This window comes from Bos mutus, chromosome 3, assembly GCF_027580195.1.
Source record: "Bos mutus isolate GX-2022 chromosome 3, NWIPB_WYAK_1.1, whole genome shotgun sequence".
Lineage (NCBI taxonomy): Eukaryota > Metazoa > Chordata > Mammalia > Artiodactyla > Bovidae > Bos > Bos mutus.
Genome location: NC_091619.1, coordinates 12433539 through 12461364, shown reverse-complemented (window position 1 = coordinate 12461364; position 27826 = coordinate 12433539). Strand labels below are relative to the sequence as shown.

General features: G+C 39.6%; 1 protein-coding gene across 2 annotated transcripts in view; it reads right to left on the bottom strand.

The window, feature by feature from the left end:
* The window catches only part of TIPRL (TOR signaling pathway regulator), a 71102-nt gene that overhangs the window by 31198 nt on the left and 12078 nt on the right, over positions 1–27826 (bottom strand). For both annotated transcript variants that reach the window (XM_005896971.3, XM_070366912.1), the window contains one exon: positions 19551–19682. In XM_005896971.3, coding sequence (XP_005897033.1) covers positions 19551–19682 — 132 coding nt within the window. The remainder of the gene's footprint in view (positions 1–19550; positions 19683–27826) is intronic.

Here is a 27826-nt window from a genome sequence, read left to right as displayed (position 1 = left end):
GATTTCTTAGAAAGAAGGTGGCTTATATTATCTATGAATTTCTTTCAGGACAGCAAAAGGTTAAAGTACTTGGTTTAAAAAAAAAAAAAAAAATGAAGCAATGGGTCTGATAAGGTTGAGAACCATCAAGTTACCAAACCACCCAAAGTCATCTCTTTCACCTACAAAAACAGGGGATGTAAAGAAACAGTCTCTTGGTCCCTATGTCTGTAAAATATAACAATGCTATGGGACTACATGTCCAACAAAAGTTACCTCTGCACAGGCACTGTAGAATTCTTTGTACACAAAGGTGAAAGCTATGTCTCTGCCCACTACACTTGGACTCGAAATAAAACATGGAAGGAGGGGCTTCCCTGGTAGTCCAGTGGTTAAGACTCCACACTTCCAATGCAGGGATGCAGGGGATATGGGTTTGATCCCTGGTGATGGAACTAACAAATGGCTCAGTGGTAAAGAATCTACCTGCCAATGCAGGAGATGCAAGAGACACAGGATCAATCCCTGGGTGGGGAATACCCCTCGGAGAAGGAAATGACAACCCACTCCAGCATTCTTGCCTGAAAATTTCCATGGACAGAGAAGCCTGGCAGGCTACAGTCCATGGAGTTGCAAAGAATGGAACATGACAAAGCACACACATACAATGCAGGGAACTAAGATCCTACATGCTGCATGGTGCAGCCAAAAAAAACAAACAAAAACAAAACATGGAAGCAGAAGGTAGACAATGTTCACTCCTGACTCAGAATGGAATTAACCATTAGCTATAAAAGCCATTACATAACATGACAGCACTGCCAGTATTTGGCAGATTGTTGTTGCTGTTCAGTCACTAAGTCATATCCAAACCTTTGTGATCCATGGGGTCCTCGGGCACACCTGGCTCCTGTGACCTCCACTATCTCCCAGAGTTTGCTTAAATTTAGGTCCACTGAGTTGATGATGATATCTAATTATCTCATCCTCTGCTGCCCCCTCTCCTTTTGCCTTCAATATTTCCCAGCATCAGGATCTTTTCCAACGAGGCAGCTCTTTTGCAGATAGGAAACTAATTTTCTTTGAAAGCTAGAAACTGACAGCACAAAAAAAGAGCTTCTCTTGACAAAAAAGATCTCTGTGACAGCACAGTCCCACAAGCTGAAAGCCCTAACAAGGACAGTAGGTTAAGACACAAAATTCTAAACTAAAAACAAACACTGCTGAGAGAAACTAATTTAGAAACACAAAAGAAGATTAATTTCTGCAACATCTCCTAATTATGTATAGGTAATGCCAGCCACACAAAGCTATCAAAACTCGTAATAAACTCAATGAAACAAATCCAAAACATTCCAGGACTCATGGTGCACAGAGCTCTAAATCCACTCTTTGCCACTGGGGAAATGCACGACAATGAAATTATGATTTTTTTTAATAAAAACTGTCCATGTTTAGAATTGAAAATTTAAGTGAAAACACTTTAAAATCTGAAATGGTTAAATAAATTAAGAGTAACCTAAAAGGCTCAATCCAATAACATCGAGATTCTAAAGTATGTTACTTTGTTTATATAAGTATCATCCACATTTCTTTTCAGAATGTTTTATAGTTATTATGGAAACTGAAAAAACAAACACTCATAACCAACTAGATTTGTGATTCTAAAACAGTAACTGTTTAGTAGTTTTTCAGCCAAGGTTAAAACACCAAACAAAAGCAATGAACTGTATTACCAATGATGCTAAGAACATTTTGAAAGTGAGATATCTATATGTTCCACACCCCCAATCAAATGTCTGCTGCTGCTGCTGCTGCTAAGTCACTTCAGTCGTGTCCGACTCTGTGCGACCCCACAGATGGCAGCCCACCAGGCTCCCCGTCCCTGGGATTCTCCAGGCAAGAACACTGGAGTGGGTTGCCATTTCCTTCTCCAATGCATAAAAGTGAAAAGTGAAAGTGAAGTCGCTCAGTCGTGTCCAACCCTCAGCGACCCCATGGACTGCAGCCTACCAGGCTCCTTCGTCCATGGGATTTTCCAGGCAAGAGTACCGGAGTGGGGTGCCATTGCCTTCTCCGATCAAATGTCTAACAATAAGAAAAGACCTACGATACTTCTTAAAATATATGCTTTTTTTTAAGAAGTTCTTTGGAAAACTTTGAGAAACTGAAAATAATCTTTGATGGTCCACATTTTATTTGACAGATATTGGGAAAAATGTAGATTTTAAGTCAGGAAAAAACTCTATGGAAAAAGGCCAATTAAGTGAGCTCAAAGTGGAAAGAACTTAGCAAGGACTTTGGAAATGATATTTAATTTTATTTATTTAATCATCATACTTAATTTTCTGATATTAGCCTGAACGTGACAGCCTGAAGAAATTAACTCAGAAAATACATCAATGTCACTGTGTTCAACTGCTAGATGCCTCTCTAGTCTAGCTGGAGAAACGTACACACTTCAAGCTCAGATCAAGGGCCACTTCCTCTGAAGAGCCTTCCCTGGCCTGTCCCCTCTGTTTCTGCATCTGTCTGTCCACCTTTCCGTCAACAGACATGTGGCGAGTGCTTGATATGCTGTCAAACAAGAAATATCCTTTGTCCTACAGTTTAAAAAGCAACTAAATTTCCAACATAACTAGGCATTCTGATTAAATTCCAGGTTTAGGAATCACTGGCATGGAGGCAGATTTATCTAACGCTGTTCCCCTTTCCTCTGATCACTAGGGAAGAAGCATCTCTCTTTCCTAAAGCTAGTCCTTATACTCATGATGTAGATTCTAGAAGATTATGAACAAGGCAGAGACAAACTCATCCACTGTATGACTTATGTAGGGCAAGTAACTTAATATCTGCAAAAACAAGGGTAAGTATTCACTGCATAGAATTTTCATGAGGATTAAATGAGGTAATACTGATAATTATCTAGCATGCTATCTGTGAGATAATACAGAATCATACATTAGTCTCTACCCCTGTTTCCCAAAACAGGACTTTGAAACCCTTGTAAATTCCCAACTGATAAGAGAAGTACAAGCAAATACTTTTTGTTCTACTGAGATGACTCTGGATGGGCTCCTAGATGGAAGCTGGTCCCCAGAAAGGCCAAGCCATGATTGTAAGCTTGGAGTTTTCAGAACCCCTTCATTCTCCAGAGAAGGAGAGAAAGGCTGGAAATGGAATTAATAATTTATTATGCCTTTAAGAACAAGTCTCCATAAAAATGTGATTCAGAGAGGATCATGGATTCAGGCTTAGGATCCTCCCAGACTTCACCCTATGTATCTATTCATTTGTATTCTTTAACATAACCTTAATAAACTGGTAATTGGATGCAATCTCAAAAACGACAGAATGATCTCCGCTTCCGTGACAAACCTTTCAATATCACAGTAATCCAAGTCTATGCCCCAAGCAGTAATGATAAAGAAGCTGAAGTTGAACAGTTCTATGAAGACCTTCAAGACCTTCTAGAACTAACACCTAAAAAAGATGTCCTTTTCATTACAGGGGACTGGAATGCAAAAGTAGGAAGTCAAGAAACACCTGGAGCAACAGACAAATTTGGCCTTGGAGTACAGAATGAAGCAGGGCAAAGACTAATAGAGTTTGGCCAAGACAATGCACTGGTCATAGCAAACACCCTCTTCCAACAACACAAGAGAAGACTCTACACATGGACATCACCAGATGGTCAACACCGAAATCATATTGATTATATTCTTTGCAGCCAAAGATGGAAAAGAAGCTCTATACAGTGAGAAAAATCAAGACCGGGAGCTGACTGTGGCTCAGATCATGAACTCCTTATTCCCAAATTCAGACTTAAACTGAAGAAAGTGGGGAAAACCACTAAACCATTCAGGTATGACCTAAATCAAATCCCTTATGATTATACAGTGGAAGTGTGAAATAGATATAAGGGACTAGATCTCATAGACAGAGTGCCTGATGAACTATGGATGGAGGTTCGTGACATTGTACAAGGGATCAAGACAGGGATCAAGACCATCCCCAAGAAAAAGAAAGGAAAAAAGCAAAATAGCTGCCTGAGGCAGGGCTTACAAATAGCTATGAAAAGAAGATAAGTGAAAAGCAAAGGAGAAAAGGAAAGATATTCCCATCTGAATGCAGAGTTCCAAAGAATAGCAAGGAGAGATAAGAATGCCTTCCTCAGCGATCAATGCAAAGAAATAGAGGAAAACAACAGAATGGGAAAGACTAGAGATCTCTGCAAGAAAATTAGAGATACCAAGGGAACATTTCATGCAAAGATGGGCTCAATAAAGGACAGAAATGGTATGGACAGAACAGAAGCAGAAGATATTAAGAATAGGTGGCAAGAATACAAGGAACTGTACAAAAAAGATCTTCATGACCCAGATAATTATGACGGTGTGATTGATCACTCACCTAGAGCCAGACATCCTGGAATGCAAAGTCAAGTGGGCCTTAGGATGCATCACTACAAACAAAACTAGTGGAGGTGATGGAATTCCAGTTGAGCTATTCCAAATCCTGAAAGATGATGCTGTGAAAGTGCTGCACTCAATATGCCAGCAAATTTGGAAAACTCAGCAGTGGCCACAGGACCGGAAAAAGTCAGTTTTCATTTCAATCCCAAAGAAAGGCAATGCCAAAGAATGCTCAAACTACTGCACAATTAGACTCATCTCACACGCTAGTAAAGTAATGCTCAAAATTCTCCAAGCCAGACTTCAACAATACACGAACCATGAACTACCAGATGTTCAAGCTAGCTTTAGAAAAGGCATAGGAACCAGAGATCAAACTGCCAACATCCGTTGGATCATGGAAAAAGCAAGAGAGTTCCAGAAAAACATCTATTTCTGCTTTATTGACTATGCCAAAGACTTTGACTGTGTGGATCATAATAAACTGTGGAAAATTCTGAAAGAGATGGGAATACCAGACCACCTGACCTGCCTCTTGAGAAATCTGTATGCAGGTCAGAAAGCAACAGTTTGAACTGAACATGAAACAACAGACTTGTTCTAATAGCAAAGGGAGTCCGTCAAGGCTGTATATTGTCACCCTGCTTATTTAACTTACATGCAGAGTACATCATGAGAAACGCTGGGCTAGATGAAGCACAAGCTGGAATCAAGATGGCTCAGAGAAACATCAATAACCTCAGATATGCAGATTACATCACCCTTATGGCAGAAAGTGAAGAACTAAAGAACCTCTAGATGTAAGTGAAAGAGGAGAGTGAAAAAGTTGGCTTAAAAACTCAACATTCAGAAAACTAAGATCATGGCATCTGGTCCCATCACTTCATGGGAAATAGATGGGGAAACTGTGGAGGACTTTATTTTGGGGGGCTCCAAAACCACTGCAGATGGTGACTGCAGCCATGAAATTAAAAGACGCTTACCCCTTGGAAGGAAAACTATGACCTACCTAGACAGCATATTAAAAAGCAGACATTACATGCCAACAAAGGTCCGTCTAGTCAAGCTATGGTTTTTCCAGTAGTCATGTATGGATGTGAGAGTTGGACTATAAAGAAAGCTGAACACCAAAGAATTGATGCTTTTGAACTGTGATGTTGGAGACTCTTTAAAGTCGCTTGGACTGCAAGTAGATCCAACCAGTCCAACCTAGAGGAAATCAGTCCTGAATATTCATTGGAAGGACTGATGCTGAAGCTGAAATTCCAATACTTTGGCCACCTGATGCAAAGAGCTGACTCATCTGAAAAGACCCTGATCCTGAGAAAGATGGAAGGCAGAAGGAGAAGGGGGAGACGGAGGATAAGATGTTGCCATCCAACTCAATGGACATGACCAAGTCAATGGACATGAGTTTGAGTAAACTCCTGGAGTTGGTAATGGGCAGGGAGGCCTGGCATGCTGCAGTCCATGGGGTCACAAAGATTCGGACATGACTAAGCAACTGAATTGAACTAATAAACTGGTGAACATTAGTGTTTCCCTGAGTTATAAGTTCTAGCAAATAATCATGGAGAAGGAAATGGCAACCCACTCCAGTATTCTTGCCCAGAGAATCCCAGGGACGCTGGAGTCTGGTGGGCTGCCATCTATGGGGTCGCACAGAGTCGGACACAACTGAAGTGACTTAGCAGCAGCAGCAGCAGCAAATAATCAAATCCATGGAGAATTTCATGGGAACCTCCAATTTGTAGCCAAATCCAACAGGGGTTGTGGATAACCCAAGGTTCTACTGTTTGCAACTGGCATCTGAAGGAGGGAAGGCACTCTCATGGGACCACTTAACCTGTGGGACCTGACGCTATTTCCAGGTAGATAGTATCAGAACTGGGTTAAATTATAGGACATCCAGCTGATGTCACAAACTGCTTGGTGTTAGGATAAAAACTCACATATCTGGTGTCAGAAGCATTATGGGTAAATAGTAGTGTGAGAATAAAGGAAAATACAGGAGAAAACTGGAGTTTTTACAATCAGTTTCACATACAGCAAAGGCTCAAAGCCCTCCCCTTCCTCCCATACTCATCCTCAGAAACCTCATTCTATCCATTTTCACCCCTTACTCTACAAGTCCAGTGACTCTTTTCTGTCCCTTAAACATGCTAATGTTTTCCCCATATTTAAGAAAAACAAAACACACACACACACACACTCCTTTGTCAACCTCATGTTCTCTCTTAGCCATGTCTGTTTCTCCCCCTAATCCAGTAAGTTTTAAGAAAGTAATCTACACTTTGTCTCCACCTCCACATCTTTCATTTATCCCCTAACTATTTAACTTGCATGGACCTTGTCAAGATGAATAACAATACCTAACTGCTAAAACCAATAAACAAATGTTTTAGTCTAGTGGACACCATGCTATTCTAAGTTTACTGAGATCTCTTTTCAGCATGACACTGACCTCCATACCATCCTTCTTGAAAAGCTCTACTCCCTTCACTTTCCAGGCATCATTTTCCTGCTTTCCCACCTACATTCATATTTACCAGGCTAGTCTTTGCTTTTAGGCTAGTCAGGCTAGTCTTTGGAAGAAAACTTCACTTGTCCATCCCCTATTACCTCTAAGCCAGAAATTATGACATTTATTTTATTTACAGCAATATCTATTACATTCTTAGAAAGAGATCAACCCAGAAAAGAAATTCAATATTCTAATGAAATCCTTCCAGACATTCTTAAGATGGAACCCTATCACATAACTTTTTAAAAGTTACATGAGGTAAGAAAAAAATACTTTAAGATGTTGTTACTCTTCAGTTTGAGACCTACTATTTATTCTGGTACACACATCATACATTTATGCCCATAGCCTCTCCAACTCCTTCAACTGCAAAAAAAATACATGTGTTCCCCACATATCTACCCACTGGGATACAAATGCACACCCAGATATGCAAACTCATAATAAAAATTCAACACAGTCAATTCTGTAGGTAGGCAGACAAGTGGAAAGGTACATGACTAGATGAGCTGAAGAATGGACAAATCTAAATTACAAGAGATAAACTGGGAAAAAGTTACAGGTGAACAAGAAACAACCAATTAATGCTAGAATAATGAAATATGTTAAATGATACAAAGAAAACTTTGTCACTAGTTAGTGTCACAACCTTAGATTAACTTTTGGGGCCTCATCTAGAGAGGCTAGGCTAAATGATTCTCTAAAAATTCATTACAATTCTCAAATCCTATGATTCTACAGAAAACTCAGCTTTAAAACACATTTATTGCTGCTTTTGACTTACTGTTTTCATTCTTTATTATTATTTAAATCACAATATCAGTATCATGCTCCAAAAACAATGTTTGATGCTGGGCCTTTGTTTTTGGCAGTCCTTATGATAAGTGCTATAATGGAGGGGTTAAAAAAAAAGTATTTAAAGAAGTAGGTGGGAGGCGGTCCTAAGATGGTAGAGGAATAGGACGGGAAGACCACTTTCTCCCCGACAAATTCATCAAAAGAACATTTGAACGCTGAGCAAATTCCACAAAACAATCTCTGAATGCTGGCAGAGGACATCAAGCACCCAGAAAGGCAGCCCATTGTCTTGGAGAGGAGGTAGGACAAAATAAAAAAGACAAAAAGAAAGACAAAAGAGGTAGGGACAGAGATCCATCCTGGGAAGGGAGTCTTAAAAAAGAGATGCTCCCAAACACCAGGAAACACTCTCTCCGGCGGGCCTATGGCAAGCCTTGGAATCTCAGAGGGCAAAATAATCGGAAGGAAAAACAAATAAATAATTAAAACCCACAGATTACGTGCCTAACAGCAACTCCAGCAGAGCAGCAGCCCAGAGGCTCACATCCGCCACTAGCAAACAGGGGCTGGACAGGGAGGCGCGGGCTGCATTGCTAAGGATAAGGACTGGACCTGAATGCCCCGAGGGCAATCTGAGGGAACTAGCTTGAGATAGCAACCCAGACTGTGGGATAGCTATGGACCTAACAGAAGCAGAAGATATTAAGAAGAGGTGGCAAGAATACACAGAAGAACTGTACAAAAAAGATCTTCATGACCCAGAAAACCACAATGGTGTGATCACTCACCTAGAGCCAGACATCCTGGAATGGGAAGTCAAGTGGGCCTTAGAAAGCATCACTACGAACAAAGCTGGTGGAGGTAATGGAATTCCAGTTCTCAGCAGTGGCCACTGGACTGGAAAGGTCAGTTTTCATTCCAATCCCAAAGAAAGGCAATGCCAAAGAATGCTCAAACTACCACACAATTGCACTCATCTCACACGCTAGTAAAGTCATGCTCAATATTCTCCAAGCCAGGCTTCAGCAATACATGAACTGTGGACTTCCAGATATTCAAGCTGGTTTTAGAAAAGGCAGAAGAAACAGAGATCAAATTGCCAACATCTGCTGGATCATCAAAAAAGCAAGAGAGTTCCAGAAAAACATCTATTTCTGCTTTATTGACTATGCCAAAGCCTTTGACTGTGTGGATCACAATAAACTGTAACAATTCTGAAAGAGATGGGAATACCAGATCACCAGACCTGCCTCTTGAGAAACCTGTATGTAGGTCAGGAAGCAACAGTTAGAACTGGACATGGAACAACACACTGGTTCCAAATAGGAAAAGGAGTACATCAAGGCTGTATATTGTCACCCTGCTTATTTAACTTATATGCAGTGTACATTATGAGAAACGCTGGGCTGGAAGAAGCACAAGCTGGAATCAAGATTGCCGGGAGAAATATCAATAACCTCAGATACGCAGATGACACCATCCTTATGGCAGAAAGTGAAGAGGAACTCAAAAGCCTCTTGATGAAAGTGAAAGAGGAGAGTGAAAAAGTTGGCTTAAAGCTCAACATTCAGAAAACGAAGATCATGGCATCTGGTCCCATCACTTCATGGGAAATAGATGGGGAAACAGTGGAAACACTGTCAGACTTTATTTTTGGGGGTGCCAAAATCACTGCAGATGGTGATTGCAGCCATGAAAGTAAAAGACGCTTACTCCTTGGAATGAAATTATAACCAACCTAGATAGCATATTCAAAAGCAGAGACATTACTTTGCCAACAAAGGTCCATCTAGTCAAGGCTATGGTTTTTCCAGTGGTCATGTATGGATGTGAGAGTTGGTCTGTGAAGAAAGCTGAGAGCCGAAAAATTGATGCTTTTGAACTGTGGTGTTGGAGAAGACTCTTGAGAGTCCCTTGGACTGCAAGGAGATCCAACCAGTCCATTCTAAAGGAGATTAGTCCTGGGTGTTCATTGAAAGGACTGATGCTAAAGCTGAAACTCCAGTTCTTTGGCCACCTCATGCGAAGAGTTGACTCATTGGAAAAGACTCTGATGCTGGGAGGGATTGAGGGCAGGAGAAGAAGGGGACGACAGAGGATGAGATGGCTGGATGGCATCACTGACTCAATAGACATGAGTTTGAGTGAACTCCGGGAGTTAGTGATGGACAGGGAGGCCTGGCGTGCTGCGATTCATGGGTTTGCAAAGAGTCGGACACAACTGAGGGACTAAACTGAACTAAAGACCCTGCCAGGCCCGCTCACAGAACAAAGGACTGAGCAGAACTAGCCGGCTGCGGCCCGGCCCATCCCCCGCCAGAGACAGGCAGGCGAGGGCAGCCAGAGCTGGAAGGGGGCAATCACGGCCCCAGAGAGGTATCATCTACCAAACTGCAAGCAGACGTCGTTGCCAACCAAGACTTCTTGGGATTCTGGATGGTCGACATCCGCCAGGAGGGTCGCAGCCAGAGATCAGCTCCCCAGAAGAGACACATGGCACACCTGAGAAGGCGCGCCTATTATACACCCAGAAAACCGAGTGCCAGGGACAGGGTATGCATTAAGTCACAGCCTTCAACTGGGGGTGACTGCACTCGCCAAGCACCTGGTCACCTGAGCTGCTCAGACCTGGGAAGGGCACAAAATGCCAAAAGGCCCAACCAAGTCTGCACCTTTGTGGAGTACCCGAGAACCTGGACATGAGCAGCTTAGACCTGGGGACTGCATGCAACCCTGGGCCTGCCTCAGACAGTTCCCCATCAGAGCAACCTAGAGCCTGAACAGTGTAGATTGGGAAAGCACACACGCTGTGAGCAGGGGCAAAACCAGTGTGGCCAAGACATTGCAAGCACTCCCCACACACCCCAGTGATATTTGTTTGTAGTATTCCTCCCTCCCCAAAGCACAACTGAACAAGTGAGCCTAAAAAAAGTGACCACCACCACCCCCCTTGTGTCAGGGTGGAAATTAGACACTGAAGAGACCAGTGAACAGAAGAAGCTAAAATAAACAGAGGGAACTGCTTTGGAAGTGACAGGTGCAATAGATTAAAACCCTGTAGTTAGCACCAACTACATAGAAAAGGGCCTATAGATCTTGAGAAGTATAAGCCGGATCAAGGAACTATCTGAAAATGAACTGACCCCACACTGTCCACAACAGCTCCAGAGAAAATCCTAAATATATTTTTACTACTACCATTTTTTAAATTGAAAAAAAAAGAAAAAAATTTTATTTTAAGTCCCTTATTACTCCTTTAGTTTTCATTTTTATAACCTACTATATTACCTTGCCAAAAAAAAAAGACCCTATTTTTAAAGCAAACTTCATATATATATATATATTTTATAATTTTTGTGACTTTGTCGTGTTTTTTTTTAATATTGTATTTTTGAGAATCTAACCTCTACTCTAGATATTTAATTTTTGCTTCTTGGTATTTGTTATCAACTTTGTACCTTTAAGAACCCAATCTTCAGTACCCATTTTTACTTGGGAGCGAGATCACTGGCCTGATTGCTCTCTCCACCTTTTGACTCTCCTTTTTCTCCACCAGGTCACCTCTATCTCCTCCCTCCCCCTTCTCTTCTCTACCCACATCTGTGAATCTCTTTGTGTGTTCCGGGCTGTGGAAAACACTTAGGGAACTGATTACTGGCTGGATCTGTCTCTCTCCTTTTGATTCCCCCTTTAGCCCTCTGGCCACCTCTGTCTCCTTCCTCCCTCTTCTCTTCTCTGTGTAACACTGTGAACATCTCTGAGGGATCCAGACTGTGGAGGGTACATAGGGAAGTGATTACTGGCGAGCTTGTTCTTGCCCCTTTTGATTCCCCCTGTTCTCCTCCTGGTCACCTCTATCTCCCTCCTCCCTCTTTTTTTCTCCATGTAACTCTGTGAACCTCTCCAGGTGTCCCTCACTGTGGAGAAACTTTTCATCATTAACCTAAATGTTTTATCATTGGTGCCGCATAGATGGAGAAGTCTTGAGGCTACTGTAAGAATAAGACTGAAAACCAGAGGCAGGAGGCTTAAGTCCAAATCCTGAGAACACCATAGAACTCCTGAATACCAGGAACATTAATCGATAGGAGCTCATCAAACGCCTCCATGCCTACACTGAAACCAAGCACCACCCAAGGGCCAAAAAGCTCCACAGCAAGACATACCATGCAAATTCTCCAGAAACACAGGAACATAGCCCTGAGCTTCAATATACAAGCTGCCCAAAGTCACACCAAACCCACTGACAACTCAAACTCATTACTGCACACTTCACTGCACCCCAGAGAAGAAATCCAGCTCCACCCACCAGAACACCGACACAAGCTTCCCTAACCAGGAAATCCTCACAAGCCACCCGTCCAACCCGACCCACAGCGAGGAAACTCCACAATAAAAAGGAACCACAAACTGCCAGAATACAGAAAGGCCACCCCAAACACAGCAATATAAACAAGATGAAAAGGCAGAGAAATACCTAGCAGGTAAAGGAACAGGATAAATGCCCACCAAACCAAACAAAAGAGGAAGAGTTAGGGAATCTACCTGATCAAGAATTCCGAATAATGATAGTGAAAATGATCAAAAATCTTGAAAACAAATTGGAGTTACAGATAAATAGCCTGGAGACAAGAATCAAGAAGATACAAGAAAGGTTTAAAGGTGGCTCAGACAGTAAAGCATCTGCCTGCAATGCAGGAGACCTGGGTTTTCGATCCCTGGGTCAGGAAGATCCCCTGGAGAAGAAAATGGCAACCCACTCCAATACTCTTGTCTGGAAAATTCCATGGATGAAGGAGCCTGGTATGCTACAGTCCATGGGATGGCAAAGAGTCAGACATGACTGAGCAACTTCACTGGTTCACTAGAAAAAATAAAAAAGAGTCAATATATAATGAATAATGCAATAAATGAGATCATAAACACTCTGGAGGGAACCAACAGTAGAATAACGGAGGCAGAAGATAGGATAAGTGAGGCAGAAGATAGAATGGCAGAAATAAATGAAATAGAGAAGAAAAAAGATTTCAAAGAAATGAGGACAACCTCAGAGACCTCTGGGACAATGATAAACGTTCCAACATTCGAATCATAGGAGTCCAGAAGACAACAAAAATAAAGACCATGAGAAAATACTTGAGGAGGTAATAGTTTAAAACTTCCCTAAAATGGGAAAGGAAATAATCACCCAAGTCCAAGAAACCCAGAGAGTCCCAAACAGGATAAATCCAAGCCGAAACACCCCAAGACACATATTAATCAAATTAACAAAGATCAAACACAAAGAACAAATATTAAAAGCTGCAAAGGAAAAACAACAAGTAACACACAAGGGGATGCCCATAAGGATAACAGCTGATCTTTCAACAGAAACTCTTCAGGCCAGGAGGGAATGGCAGGACATACTTAAAGTGATGAAAGAAAATAACCTACACCCCAGATTAATGTACCCAGCAAGGATCTCATTCAAATATGAAGGAAAAATCAAAAACTTTACAGACAAGCAAAAGCTGAGAGAATTCAGCACCACCAAACCAGCTCTCCAACAAATGCTAAAGGATCTTCTCTAGACAGGAAACACAGAAAGAGCGTATAAACTCGAACCAAAAACAATAAAGTAAATGGCAAGGGGATCATACTTATCAATAATTATCTTAAATGTAAATGGGTTGAATGCCCCAACCAAAAGAAAAAGACTGGCTGAATGGATACAAAAACAAGACCCCTATATATGTTGTCTACAAGAGACCCACCTTGAAACAAGGGACACATACAGACTGAAAGTGAAGGGCTGGAAAAAGATATTCCATGCAAATAGAGACCAAAAGAAAGCAGGAGTAGCAATACTCATATCAGATAAAATAGACTTTAAAACAAAGGCTGTGAAAAGACACAAAAATGGGTACTACATAATGATGAAAGGATCAATCCAAGAAGAAGATATAAAAATTATAAATATATATGCACCCAACATAGGAGCACCACAATATGTAAGACTAATGCTAACAAGTATGAAAGGGGAAATTAACAATAACACAATAATAGTGGGAGACTATCACACCTATGGATAGATCAACTAAACAGAAAATTAACAAGAAAACACAAACTTTAAATGATACAATAGACCAGTTAGACCTAATTGATATCTATAGGACATTTCACTCCAAAACAATGAATTTCACCTTTTTCTCAAGTGCACACGGAACCTTCTTCAGAATAGACCACATCCTGGGCCATAAATCTAGCCTTGGTAAATTCAAAAAAGTTGAAATCATTCCAAGCATCTTTTCTGACCACAATGCAGTAAGATTAGATCTCAATTACAGGAGAAAAACTATTAAAAATTCCAGCATATGGAGGCTGAACAACATACTGCTGAATAAGCAACAAATCACAGAAGAAATCAAAATATGCATAGAAACAAACAAAAATGAAAACACAACAACCCAAAACCTATGGGACACTGTAAAAGCAGTGCTAAGGGGAAGGTTCATAGCAATACAGGCTTACCTCAAGAAACAAGAAAAAACTCAAATAAATAACCTAACTCTACACCTAAAGCAACTAGAAAAGAAAGAAATGAAGAACACCAGGGTTAGTAGAAGGAAAGAGATCTTAAAAATTAGAGCAGAAATAAATGCAAAAGGAACAAAAGAGACCATAGCAAAAATCAACAAAGCCAAAAGCTGGTTCTTTGAGAAGATAAATAAAACTGACAAACCTTTAGCTAGACTCATCAAGAAACAAAGGGAGAAAAATCAAATCAACAAAATTAGAAATGAAAATGGAGAGATCACAACAGACAACACAGAAATACAAAGGATTGTAAAAGACTATTAACAGCAATTATATGCCAATAAAATGGACAACTTGGAAGAAATGGACAAATTCTTAGAAAAGTACAACTTTTCAAAACTGAACCAGGAAGAAACAGAAAATCTTAACAGACCATCACAAGCACAGAAATCAAACCTGTAATCAGAAATCTTCCAGCCAACAAAAGTCAAGGACCAAACAATTTCACAGCTGAATTCTACCAAAAATTTAGAGAAGAGCTAACTCTTCCAGAAAATTGCAGAGGAAGGTAAACTTCCAAACTCATTCTATGAGGCCACCATCACCCTAATACCAAAACCAGACAAAGATGCCACAAAAAAAAGAAAACTACAGGCCAGTATCACTGATGAAACTGAAACAAGCCACTCAGTCATGTCCAACTCTTTGCAATCCCATGGACTGTAGCCTACCAGGCTCCTCAGTCCATGGAATTTTCCAGGCAAGAGTACTGGAGTGTGTTGCCATTTCCTTCGATCTTCCCCACCCAGGGATCGAACCCGGGTCTCCTGCACTGCAGGCAGATGCTTTACCGTATGAGCCACCAAGGAACATGGATGCAAAAGTCCTTAACAAAATCCTAGCAAACAGAATCCACCAACATAGTAAAAAGATTACACATCATGACCAAGTGGGCTTTATCCCAGGGATGCAAGGATTCTTCAATATCCACAAATCAATCAACGAAATACACCACATTAACAAATTGAAAAATAAAAACCACATGATTATCTCAATATATACAGAGAAAGCCTTTGACAAAATTCAACATCCATTTATGATGAAAACCCTACAGAAAGCAGGAATAGAAGGAACATACCTCAACATAATAAAAGCTATATATGATAAACCCACAGCAAATATTATCCTCAATGGTGAAAAATTGAAAGCATTTCCCCTAAAGTCAGGAACAAGACAAGGGTGCCCACTCTCACCACTACAATTCAACATAGTTTTGGAAGTTTTGGCCACAGCAATCAGAGCAGAAAAAGAAACAAAAGGTATCCAGATTGGAAAAGAAGAAGTAAAACTCTCACTGTTTGCACATAACATGATCCTCTACATAGAATACCCTAAACACTCCACCAGAAAATTACTAGAGCTAATCAATGAATATAGTAAAGTTGCAGGATATAAAATCAACACACACAAATCCCTTGCATTTCTATACAATAACAATGAGAAAACAGAAAGAGAAATTAAGGAAACAATTCCATTCACCATTTCAATGAAAAGAATACTTAGGAATATATTTACCTAAAGAAACAAAAGACCTATATATAGAAAACTATAAAACACTGGTGAAAGAAATCAAAAAGGACACTAATAGATGGAGAAATATACCGTGTCCATGGATCAGAAGAATCAATATAGTGAAAATGAGTATATTACCCAAAGCAATCTATAGATTCAATGCAATCCCTATCAAGCTACCAATGGTTATTTTTCACAGAGCTAGAACAAATAATTTCACAATTTGTATGGAAATACAAAAACTTCAAATAGCCAAAGCAATCTTGAGAAAGAAGAATGGAACTGGAGGAATAAACCCTCCTGACTTCAGTCTCTACTATAAAGCCACAGTCATCAAGACAGTATGGTACTGGCACAAAGACAGAAATATAGACCAATGGAACAAAATAGAAAGCCCAGAGATAAATCCATGCACCTATGGACACGTTATCTTTGACAAAGGAGGCAAGAATATACAACAGAGAAAAGACAATCTCTTTAACAAGTGGTGCTGGGAAAACTGGTCAACCACTTGCAAGAGAATGAAACTAGAACACTTTCTAACACCATACACAAAAATAACTCAAAATGGATTAAAGATCTAAATGTAAGACCAGAAACTATAAAACTCCTAGAGGAAAACATAGGCAAAACACTCTCTGACATAAACCACAGCAGGATCCTCTATGACTCACCTCCCAGAATATTGGAAATAAAAGCAAAAATAAATAAAAGGGACCTAATTAAAATTAAAAGCTTCTGCACAAGAAGGGAAACTATAAACATTTTAATTCAGAAGTGTGAAAGTTAAGATATATGACTTCCCTGGTGGTACAGTAGATAGGAATCCACCTGCCAAAGCAGAGGACATGGGGTTGATCCCTAGATGAGGAGATTTCACACACCATGGAGCAACTAAAGCCCATGTTCCCAAAAGACCCCAAATGGCCAGAGCAATCTTGAGAAAGAATAATGGAAATAGAGGAATCAACCTTTCTGACTTCAGACTATACTACAAAGCTACAGTCGTCAAGACAGTATGGTACTGACACAAAGAAAATATAAATCAAAATAGAAAGGTTGGAGATAAATCCATGCATCTATGGACACCTAATCTTTGATAAAGAATTAAAAAATATAAAATGGAGAAAAGACAGTCTCTTCAACAAGTGGTACTGGGAAAACTGGTCAACTACATGTAAAAAAATAAAAGTACAATTTCTGACACCACACACAAAAATATACTCGAAATGGATTAAAGACCTAAATGTGGACCAGAGACTATAAAACTCTGAGAGGAAAACATAGAACACTCTCCAACATAAATCACAGCAAGATCCTCTGTGACCCACCTCCCAAAGTAATGAAAATAATAACAAAAATTAACAAATGGGACCTAACATAAAAGCTTTTGCACAACAAAGAAAACTATAAACAAAGTGAAAAGACAGCCCTCATAATGGGAGAAAACAATAGCAAACGAAACTGACAAAGAATTAATTTCCAAAATATACAAGCAGCTCATGTAGCTCAATACCAGAAAAACAAACAACCCAATCAAAAAGTGGGCAAAAGACCTAAACAGACATTTCTCCAAAGAAGACAGATAGCTAATAAACATCACTCATGCTCAACATCACTCATTATTAGAGAAATGTAAATCAAAACCACAATAAGGTATTATCTCACACCAGTTAGAATTACTGTTGCTGTTTTTCAGTCACTAAGTCATATCCAACTCTTTGTGATCCCATTGACTGCAGCACGACAGGCTCTTCTATACTTCACTATTTCCCTGAATTTGCTCAAACTCATCTCCATTGAGTCAGCGATGCCATCCAACCATCTCATCCTCTGTTACCTCCTTCTCCTCTTGCCCTCAATCTTTTCCAGCATTAGGGTCCTTTCCAATGAGTCAGCTCTTTGCATCAGGTGGCCAAAGTATTGGAGCTTCAGCATCAGCCCTTCCAATGAATATTCAGGGTTGATTTCCTTTAGGATTGACTGGCTTAATCTCCCTGCTGTCCAAGGAACTCTCAAGAGTCTTCTCCAGCACCACAATTCAAAAATGTTAATTCTTTGGCACTCAGCCTTCTTTTTGGTCCAGTTAATTTTATGTTCCAGCCATCATCAAAAAGTCTACAAACAATAAATGCTGGAGAGGGTGTGCTGCTGCTGCTAAGTCACTTCAGTCGTGTCCGACTCTGTGCGACCCCATACACGGCAGCCCACCAGGCTCCCCCGTCCCTGGGATTCTCCAGGCAAGAACACTGGAGTGGGTTGCTATTTCCTTCTCCAATGCATAGAAGTGAAAAGTGAGAGTGAAGTCACTGAGTCTTGTCTGACTCTTAGTGACCCCATGGACTGTGGCCCACCAGGTTCCTCCATCCATGGGATTTTCCAGGCAAGAGTGCCGGAGTGGGGTCCCATTGCCTTCTCCGGGAGAGGGTATAGAGAAAAGGGAATCCTCTTACACTGTTGGTGGGAATGCAAACTGGTACATCCACTATGGAGAACAGTGTGGAGATTCCTTAAAAAACCAAGAATGGAACTGCCATATGACCCAGCAACCCCACTGCGGGGCATATACCCCGAGGAAACCAGAAGTGAAAGAGACACATGTACCCCAGTGTTCACTGCAGCACTATTTACAATAGCTAGGACATGGAAGCAACCTAGACATCCATCAGCAGATGAATGGATAAGGAAGTTGTGGTACACAGACACAATGGAATATTACTCAGCTATAAAAAGGAACACATTTGAGTCAGTTCTAATGAGGTGGATGAACCTAGAGCCTATTATACAGAGTGAAGTAAGTCAGAAGAAGAAAGACAAATATTGTATATTAATGCATATATATGGAATTTAGAAAGATGGTACCAACAATCCTACATGCAGGGCAGCAAAGGAAACAGAGAGGTAAAGACCAGACTTTTGGCCTCAGTAAGAGAACGAGTGGGTGGGATGATTTGAGAGAATAGCATTAAAACATATATAGTGCCATATATAAAACGTATAAGCAATGCAAGTTTGATGAATAAAGCAGGGTACCCAACGTCAGTGCCCTGGGAATAGGGTGGGGAGGGAAGTGGAAGCAGAGTTCAAAATGGGGGGAGGCGGGGGGGACACATGCGGCCGACACTATGGCCGACTCATGCTGATGTATGGCAAAAATCATCAAAATACTGTAAAGTAATTATCCTCCAATTAAAATAAATACATTAGTTTTGTTTTTTAAAAAAGCCCTTGTGCCACAACTACTAAGCCTGCACTCTAGAGCCCACAAGCTGCGACCACTGAAGCCCGTACGCCTGAAGCCTGCACTCTGCAGCAAGAGAAGCCACCATGCACCACAGCAGAGAGCAGCCCTCACTCACCAGAAAAGCCACAGAAAAGCCTGTGTGAAGCAACGGAAATGCAGCACAGCCAAAAACAAATAGATGATAAAAAAGAAACTTCATTAACAAAAGGAAATTAAGCTATAATTTTCATTCAAATTAAACAATAAACAAACCACAAAGTAACTAGAAGGGCCTACAAAAAAAAAAATGCTTTGCTAAACTACAAAAAAAAAAATGCTTTGCTAAAGTCTTAGCGATATGCTAAGACTTGTGAATTTTATAACGGATGTTAATAAGATGTATCCTAGACTCAAGTGAAACTCTACATGACATCATGTTAACACTGTGATTTGAAGTGAGTCATATTTCTAACCAATAGCAAAAATTAAAGAAGTTAATTTTAAACAAATTCACAATACTCACAATTTTCACACTCAGGCTTGAAACTCCATGATCATGAAGTTCATCCTCAAATAGGAGAACTTCTTCGAAAAACTTAATCTGTTCTCTGGCTTTCAATTTCTCTGTATCTATATGATCTGTTGTAGGTACAACCTGAAAGAAAAAATTTAAGAATGGGCACATAAAAAAAAATTAAACAGTTTTCCTACCAATATTTTCTGCATACCCAGAGCATGGTTCTAAATTTTGATTTTATAGGTAGACACACAACATGAGATATATACCTTGTCCCCGAAAAACAGAAAATGTCCAATATTATAGCTTCACAACACATACAGTCAAAATTCATCATCTCATTCAAATCATGAAATAGGACACAGTAAAATCAACTGCTCTATTGTGACTATGAGAAAATTAACTATCTGAAAATTAGTCAATGTGATGAATAAACTACTATTATCATAGAAGTTCAAAGCAGTTTGGTGCTATAAAAGTCTACTTATAAGACATTTTTTGCAACTTAAAAAAAATCTTTCCTATAAGAATGATGTTACATAGTTTAGATCTATCTCCAAGTCTACAAACAAAAGTGTTTTAAATATTGAGATAAATAAGAACTTCAGAGAAATTTTAAGGGAAACTCCTAGCATTCCAAAGAGCTTTAGAAGATACTGGCTATATTTTTTTTTAAGTATTATTTTACAGCTACAAGACACAAACATATAAAACCCAACAAAAGCACCAACAATCTCAAGGTGGGTCACATCAGTAATTCACTAAATCCAAGTATCTCCTAACGTAACATGAAAGTATGTTTTGTGATACTATTCAATACTACATTCATTTTTACTATAAAATGTTCAGCTTTTCAACTCTTTAAAAAAGCTGTATCATGAATAAACACAACAAAGCAATGCCTGCCAAACTATAAGTATTTGGTATATGGTAGCTATTATTGTACTTTACTTAGAAGCTGTGAATAGGTCTTTTTTTTTTTTCATTCAAGGACAGAATTAAGAAATTTAGAGTAGCTTCAGAAAACTGGATAAGAATTAGAAAAATATGACAATGGATGTCTAAGTGATTACACAGACTTTGCAGGAAAATGGTTTTAGCTCCTTATTAAGTAATGCAGAGGAGGAAAGGGTGCTATGAAAGAATCTGGCAGTTTGATTCCCAAGAGGTGAAAAAAATGTCCACAGTTCTTCCATGTTTACTTAGAGATGGTATTTTAGCTCTCTACAATTTTATTTCAACATCCAGCAGACATGAGACCACAATGGAGGTGAAACTAAAAGGGGCGGAAGGACGGTGAGGGGTAGGGATAGGATTTAGGGCATATGACCAGTGCCTTGCATCACCTGCATGTTTGTGATCTATTTAAGACAAAGGTCCGTGCCTCTAGGACCGCCTAAGAGCATAAAACTTTAGTTAGTATTAAATAAATACAACTTTTAATTCCTTACTTTTTATTTAGTTTTAGTTCAAAGGAACACATTTGAAAGATCCTCCTTATAGATACATCTGATTTCCAAAAATTAACCATTACATCTCGTTAGTAAATGGCCATTTCACTAATATTTCAAATAAGCCTTCAGTAAGTGATTGGTGAACATGAATCCATCCGTTTGCCAAGTGAGTTCTCATAATATGTTTGAAACAGAAAGACAAAAAATAATTAGATAACACATGGATTAGGGAAATTCATTATATTTAGCTTAGCTATATACTATTTTCTTCATTCATAAGGAAAAATATGTTTAAAACTTTATATATCTCAGCCTTTTTTCTTCCTCAACTCCACTTATCTCCTCTCTAAACTCAAGCATCTGAAGAGGTAAAACAGTTAAACTTAAGAGATACTGAACATTTCTGGCTTCTGGCATTGTCAAAATAAATAATCTAGACAAACTTTCTTGCTGAAAGTGAAAGGTAAAAGTGAAAGTCGCTCACTTGTGTCAGACTCTTTGTGAGCCTATCAACTACACAGTCCATGGAATTCTCCAGGCCAGAATACTGGAGTGGGTAGCCTTTCCCTTCTCCAGGGGATCTTCCCAACCTAGGGATCAAACCCAGGTCTCCCGCATTGCAGGCGGATTCTTTACCAGCTAAGCCACAAGGGAAGCCCAAGAGTAGTAGAGTAGGTAGCCTATCCCTTCTCCAGCGGATCTTCCTGACCCAGGAATCGAATTGGGGTCTCCTGCATTGCAGGCAGATTCTTAACCAACTGAGCTATCAGGGAAGCCCAAGTAAGCTAAAGGCAATTTAAAAAGCGGGATGAAAAAAAAAAAAAAAAAACTTCTTAAAAGCATTATACAGCCAATGAAGTGAAGAAGGACTGGACTGAGATCTGGAAGAGGACTGGAGTCCAGAAAAGTGACACTGTTCAGTCTTCACCAGGAGCAGAGGCTTGGAGAATTCCTTACCCTGCTCCCAGTTTTGCAAAGACATCTCAAAGTACTACAGTGGATCCACAACTTCTTATATTACAGGCCCACTAAGCTAAAGGCAAAGGAGAAAAGGAAAGATATACCCATTTGAATGCAGAATTCCAAAGAATAGCAAGGAGAGATAAGAAAGCCTTCCTCAGTGATCAATGCAAAGAAACAGAGGAAAACAATGGGAAAGACTAGAGATCTCTTCAAGAAAATTAGAGATACCAAGGGAACATTTCATGCAAAGATGGGCACAATAAAAGAAATGGCATGGACACAACAGAAGCTGAAGATACTAAGAAGACGTGGCAAGAATACACTGAAGTGAAGTGAAGTGAAGTCGTTCAGTCGTGTCCGACTCTTTGCGACGCCATGGACTGTAGCCTACCAGGCTCCTCTGTCCATGGGATTTTCCAGGCAAGAATACTGGAGTGGGTTGCCATTTCCTTCTTCAGAATACACTGAAGAACTATACAAAAAAGATCTTCATGACCCAAACATCCAGGATGGTGTGATCACTCACCTAGAGCCAGACATCCTAGAATGTGAAGTCAAGCGGGCCTTAGGAAGCATCACTACGAACAAAGCTAGCAGAGGTGATGGAATTCCAGTTCAGCTATTTCAAATCCTCAAAGATGATGCTGTTAAGGTGCTGCACTCAATATGCCAGCAAATGTGGAAAACTCAGCAGTGGCCACAGGACTGGAAAAGGTCAGTTTTCATTCCAATCCCAAAAAGCAATGGCAAAGAATGTTCAAACTATAGCACAATTGCACTCATCTCACACGTTAGCAAAGTAATGCTCAAAATTTTGCAAGACAGACTTTAATAGTACATGAACCATGAACTTCCAGATGTTCAAGCTGGATTTAGAAAAGGCAGAGGAACCAGAAATCAAATTGCCAATATCCACTGGATCATAGAAAAAGCAAGAGAATTTCAGAAGAACATCTACTTCCGCTTTATTGACTAAGCGAAAACCTTTGACTGTGTGGATCACAACGAACTGTGGAAAATTCTTAAAGTGATGGGAATATCAAACCACCTTACCTGCCTCCTGAGAAATCTGTATGCAGGTCAAGAAGCAACAGTTTGAACTGGACATGGAAAACAGACTGGTTCCAAATCAGGAAAGGAGTACATCAAGGCTGTATATTGTCACCCTGCTTATTTAACTTATATGCAGAGTACATCAAGTGAAATTCCGGCTGAATGAAGCACAAGCTGGAATCAAGATTGCTGGGAGAAATATTAATAACCTCAGATATGCAGATGACACCACCCTTATGGCAGAAAGTGAAGAGGAACTAATAAGCCTCTTGATGAAAGTGAAAGAGGAAAGTGAAAAAGTTGGCTTAAAACAACATTTAGAAAACTAAGATCACGGCATCCAGTCCTATCACTTTATGGTAAGTAGAAAAGGAAACAGTGGAAACATGAGAGACTTTATTTTTTTGGGCTCCAAAATCACTGCAGATGGTGACTGCTGCCATGAAATTAAAAGATGCTTACTCATTGAAAGAAAAGCTATGACCAACCTAGACAGAACATTAAAAAGCAGAGACATCACTTTGCCAACAAAGGTCTATATACTCAAAGCTATGGTTTTTACAGTAGTCATGTATGGATGTGAGAGTTGGACTATAAAGAAAGTTGAGTGCCGAAGAATTGATGCTTTTGAACTGTAGTGTTGAAGAAGACTCTTGAGAGTCCCTTGGACTGCAAGAAGATCAAACCGGTCCATCCTAAAGGAAATCAGTCCTGGATATTCATTGGAAGGACTGATGCTGAAGCTGAAACTCCAATACTTTGGCCACCTGATGCGAAGAGCTGACTCATTGGAAAAGACTGATGCTGGGAAAGACTGAGGGCAGGAGGAGAAGGGGACGACAGAGGATGAGATAGCTGGATGGCATCACCGACTCGATGGACATGGGTTTGAGCAAGCTTTGGGAGTTGGTGATGGACAGGGAGGCCTGGTGTGTTTCAGTCCATGGGGTCACAAAGAGCTGGACACAACTGAGCAACTGAAGTGAACTGAACTGAAACCTCAAGCTCTGATCCCATAAAAGAGGTTAGCAAACTAAGACTTCCAGGCCAATGTGGTTTGCTACTTAGTTTTGTATGAATGCAAGCTAAGAATCATTTTCACATTTTTTCAAATGACTGTGGGGAAAATTTTTTTTAATATTTCATGAATAAAAAACTATATGAAATGCAAATTTCCATGTCCATAAAAAACATTTGTTGAAACACAGCTGTGCCTACTTGTTTGCATATTGTCTATGGCTGCTTTCAACTACAACAGCACAGCTGAGTAACTGCAACATAACTCTATGGTCCTCAAAGCCTGTAATATTTACTATCTGATCCTTTACATAAACAGATTGCAGACCTATGGCCTTGACTATGAATGCCCTTAGTAGCTTATGAGAAATAAACAAAAATCCTCTGTGGAGGAAAATATCATCATCCTAGGATTCAAAGAAAATAAGGTATATTAGGAGTCAGTTCAGTTCAGCCGCTCAGTCGTGTCCGACTCTTTGCGACCCCATGAATCGCAGCACACCAGGCCTCCCTGTCCATCACCAACTCCCGGAGTTCACTCAGACTCACGTCCATCAAGTCAGTGATGCCATCCAGCCATCTCATCCTCTGTCATCCCCTTCTCTTCCTGCCCCCAATCCCTCCCAGCATCAGAGTCTTTTCCAATGAGTCAACTCTTCACATGAGGTGGCCAAAGTACTGGAGTTTCAGCTTTAGCATCATTCCCTCCAAAGAAATCCCAGGGCTGATCTCCTTTAGAATGGACTGGCTGGATCTCCTTGCAATCCAAGGGACTCTCAAGAGTCTTCTCCAACACCACAGTTCAAAAGCATCAATTCTTCAGTGCTCAGCTTTCTTCACAGTCCAACTATGACATCCATACATGACCACGGGAAAAACCATAGCCTTGACTAGACAGACCTTTGTTGGCAAAGTAATGTCTCTGCTTTTGAATATGCTATCTAGGTTGGACATAACTTTCCTTCCAAGGAGTAAGCGTCTTTAATTTCATGGCTGCAGTCACCATCTGCAGTGATTTGTTGGTACTGATTTATTAGGAGTCTAGACACCGTAAATCAGAACCAACAGAAATAAGACAATAAAAGACACTAGAGACTCTAAATGCTGAAAATAACGAGGCCCAAGCTATAAACAACAAGGTACACTAGTTTTATTTCAAGGAAATAAAATTAAGGTTGAACATATCAAAAGAAACTAGGACATACTTTTCAAACAGAATTATGATCAGGCAAATCCTGCTGGGGGTGCAGGGGGTGATAACAATCTTCTATTTCTTTTACTCTGTGGTTACATTAAACTGTATTTTCATATTTCATGAACTTTTATAAGTTATTTCACAATTTTCAAAGGCTTAAAAATGTACAAATATTCAAGCTAAAAATATTCTTGATACCTTGCAAGAAAAGTAAGTCTTGGTCACATCTTTCAAGTGAACATCTCTCTATCTCTCACATCAGATGAAGGTTTATAATAGGGAAATTACTTGATATAAATACTTTTATATTTATCATATAAAGTTAATTAATAGCAAATGTTAAGAACCCAATGTTAAATTTCCTTTTCAAAAATTACTGAAAATAGTGTGTGTGTGTATGTACATCCCATTAGGAAATACCATGAAATTGCTATGTTTTATGGTGATTTCTTTCTTTAAAAAGAAAAAGAGATACAACTCCCATACTATAATTCACTGGTTTTTAGTATGTTCACAAGACTGTGTAGACATCCCTATTACCTAATTCCAGAACATATCATCACCCCAAAAAGAAACTGTCATACCCACTAGCAGTCTCTCTCCATTCCCCACTTCCCACAGTTCCTAGAAGCCACTACTCTAATTTTTTTTTATAGATTTGTTTTGCAAATCCTTCTGGAATCATATACGTGTAACTTTGTGTCTGGCTTCTTTCACTTGGCATAACATTTCCAAGGTATGTATCACTGTTTTGTTTCTTTTTCAAGACTAAATAATATTTCACTGTCTAGATATACCAGTTTTGCTTATCCAATGATGAACATCTGGGTAGTTTTCACATTTTAGCTATTATGAGTAATGCAGCTATGAATATTTGCATATAAGTTTTTATGTGGATATATAGTTTTCTCTCTTGAGTGTATACCTAGGAGTGAAATTGCTGGGTTACATGATAACTGTGTTTACCTTTATTTAATTGCTGGTGAGAAAAAATGAGTAACAAGAAATCTACCATGTAAATCATTTATAAGTGTACAGTTCAATAGTGTTAATTATATTCACATTGTTGTCAGACAGATCACTAAAACTTTTTCATCTTGCAAAACTAAAACAGTATCAGAATTGTTAACCTACACTTCTGTGGTAAACAACTATAAAGAAGCCTACAGTATTTATATATGTTCTTCTTGCCTTTTATCTTACAAACTCCACTCATTTCCAATGTTTGTGTCAGCACGTTACCCCCGCCCTCCCACTTAATTTACTTTTAAAGCTCAAAATATTAAAGATTATATACAAATGGCCAAAAAGCATATGAAAAGATGCTCAGCATCACAAGTCATTAGGGAAATGCAAATCAAAACCTCTCACACACTGCTGGTAGAATGTGAAATGTATAGCTGCTATGGAAAATAGTACAGAGGTTCCTCAGAAAATTAAAAATAGAATTATTACCATGTGATCTAGCAATTCCACTTCTGGGTATACACTCGAAGAAATGAAAGCGGAATTCTGAAGAGATATTTGCACACCTATGTTCATAGCAGCACTATTCACCATAGTCAAGAGGAAGTGAATGGAAGAACAAAATGTGTATACATGCAATGGAATATCATCCAGCCCTAAAAAGGATGGGAAGTCTGACACATGCCACAACATGGATAAGCCTTGAGGACATTATGCTAAGTGACACAAGCCAGTCACAAAAAGGCAATGTATGGTTCCACTTACATGAGGTATCTAAAGTAGTCAAATTCACAATAACAGAAAGGAGAATGGCAGTTGCCAGGTGCTGAAGAAGGAAGAAATGGAGAAGTTCGTGTTCAATAGGTATAGATTTTCAGTTTTTAAAGAGGAAGTTCTGGAGATTGGTGGCACAACAGCATGAATATACTTTAACACTAATTAATATGCTTGAAAATAACTAAGATAGTAGTTTTATGTTATATACATTTTTACCAAAAGGAAAAAAGAAAAAGAAAATTTAAGATACTGAATCATACTAAAATAACTGGGCAAATGTTCCAATGTGCTTTAAAAAAAAAAAAAACTTTTTAAAATGCATGCACACTAAGCATGTTTTATTCCTAAAACACAGTATCAATAGAAGAGGCAACCTTGTACTTCTATCTTCCTGTATATCCAATTTATTTATTTAATAAGTGAAAGTTGCTCAGTCATGTCCAACTCCTTGCAACCCCATGACTATATAGTCCATGGATTTCTCCAGGCCAGAATACTTGAGTCGGTAGCCTTTCCCTTCTCCAGGGGATCTTCCCAACCTAGGGATCAAACCCAGGTCTCCCGCATTGCAGGCGGATTCTTTATCAGCTGAGCCACAAGGGAAGCCCAAGAATACTGGAGTGGGCAGCCCATCCCTTCTCCAGTGGATCTTCCTGACCCAGGAATCAAACTGGGGTCTCCTGCATTGCAGGCAGATTCTTTACCAAATGAGCTATCAAGGAAGCCCATTTATTTTATAGGAAAAAAAAAAAAAACAAACCAGCCAAATGTTGATAGGTTACTATGGGCCAGGTACATATTATGCATTTGACCTGTTTTCTCATAATATCCTCATACCATAATCTAAGAGAAGTGCC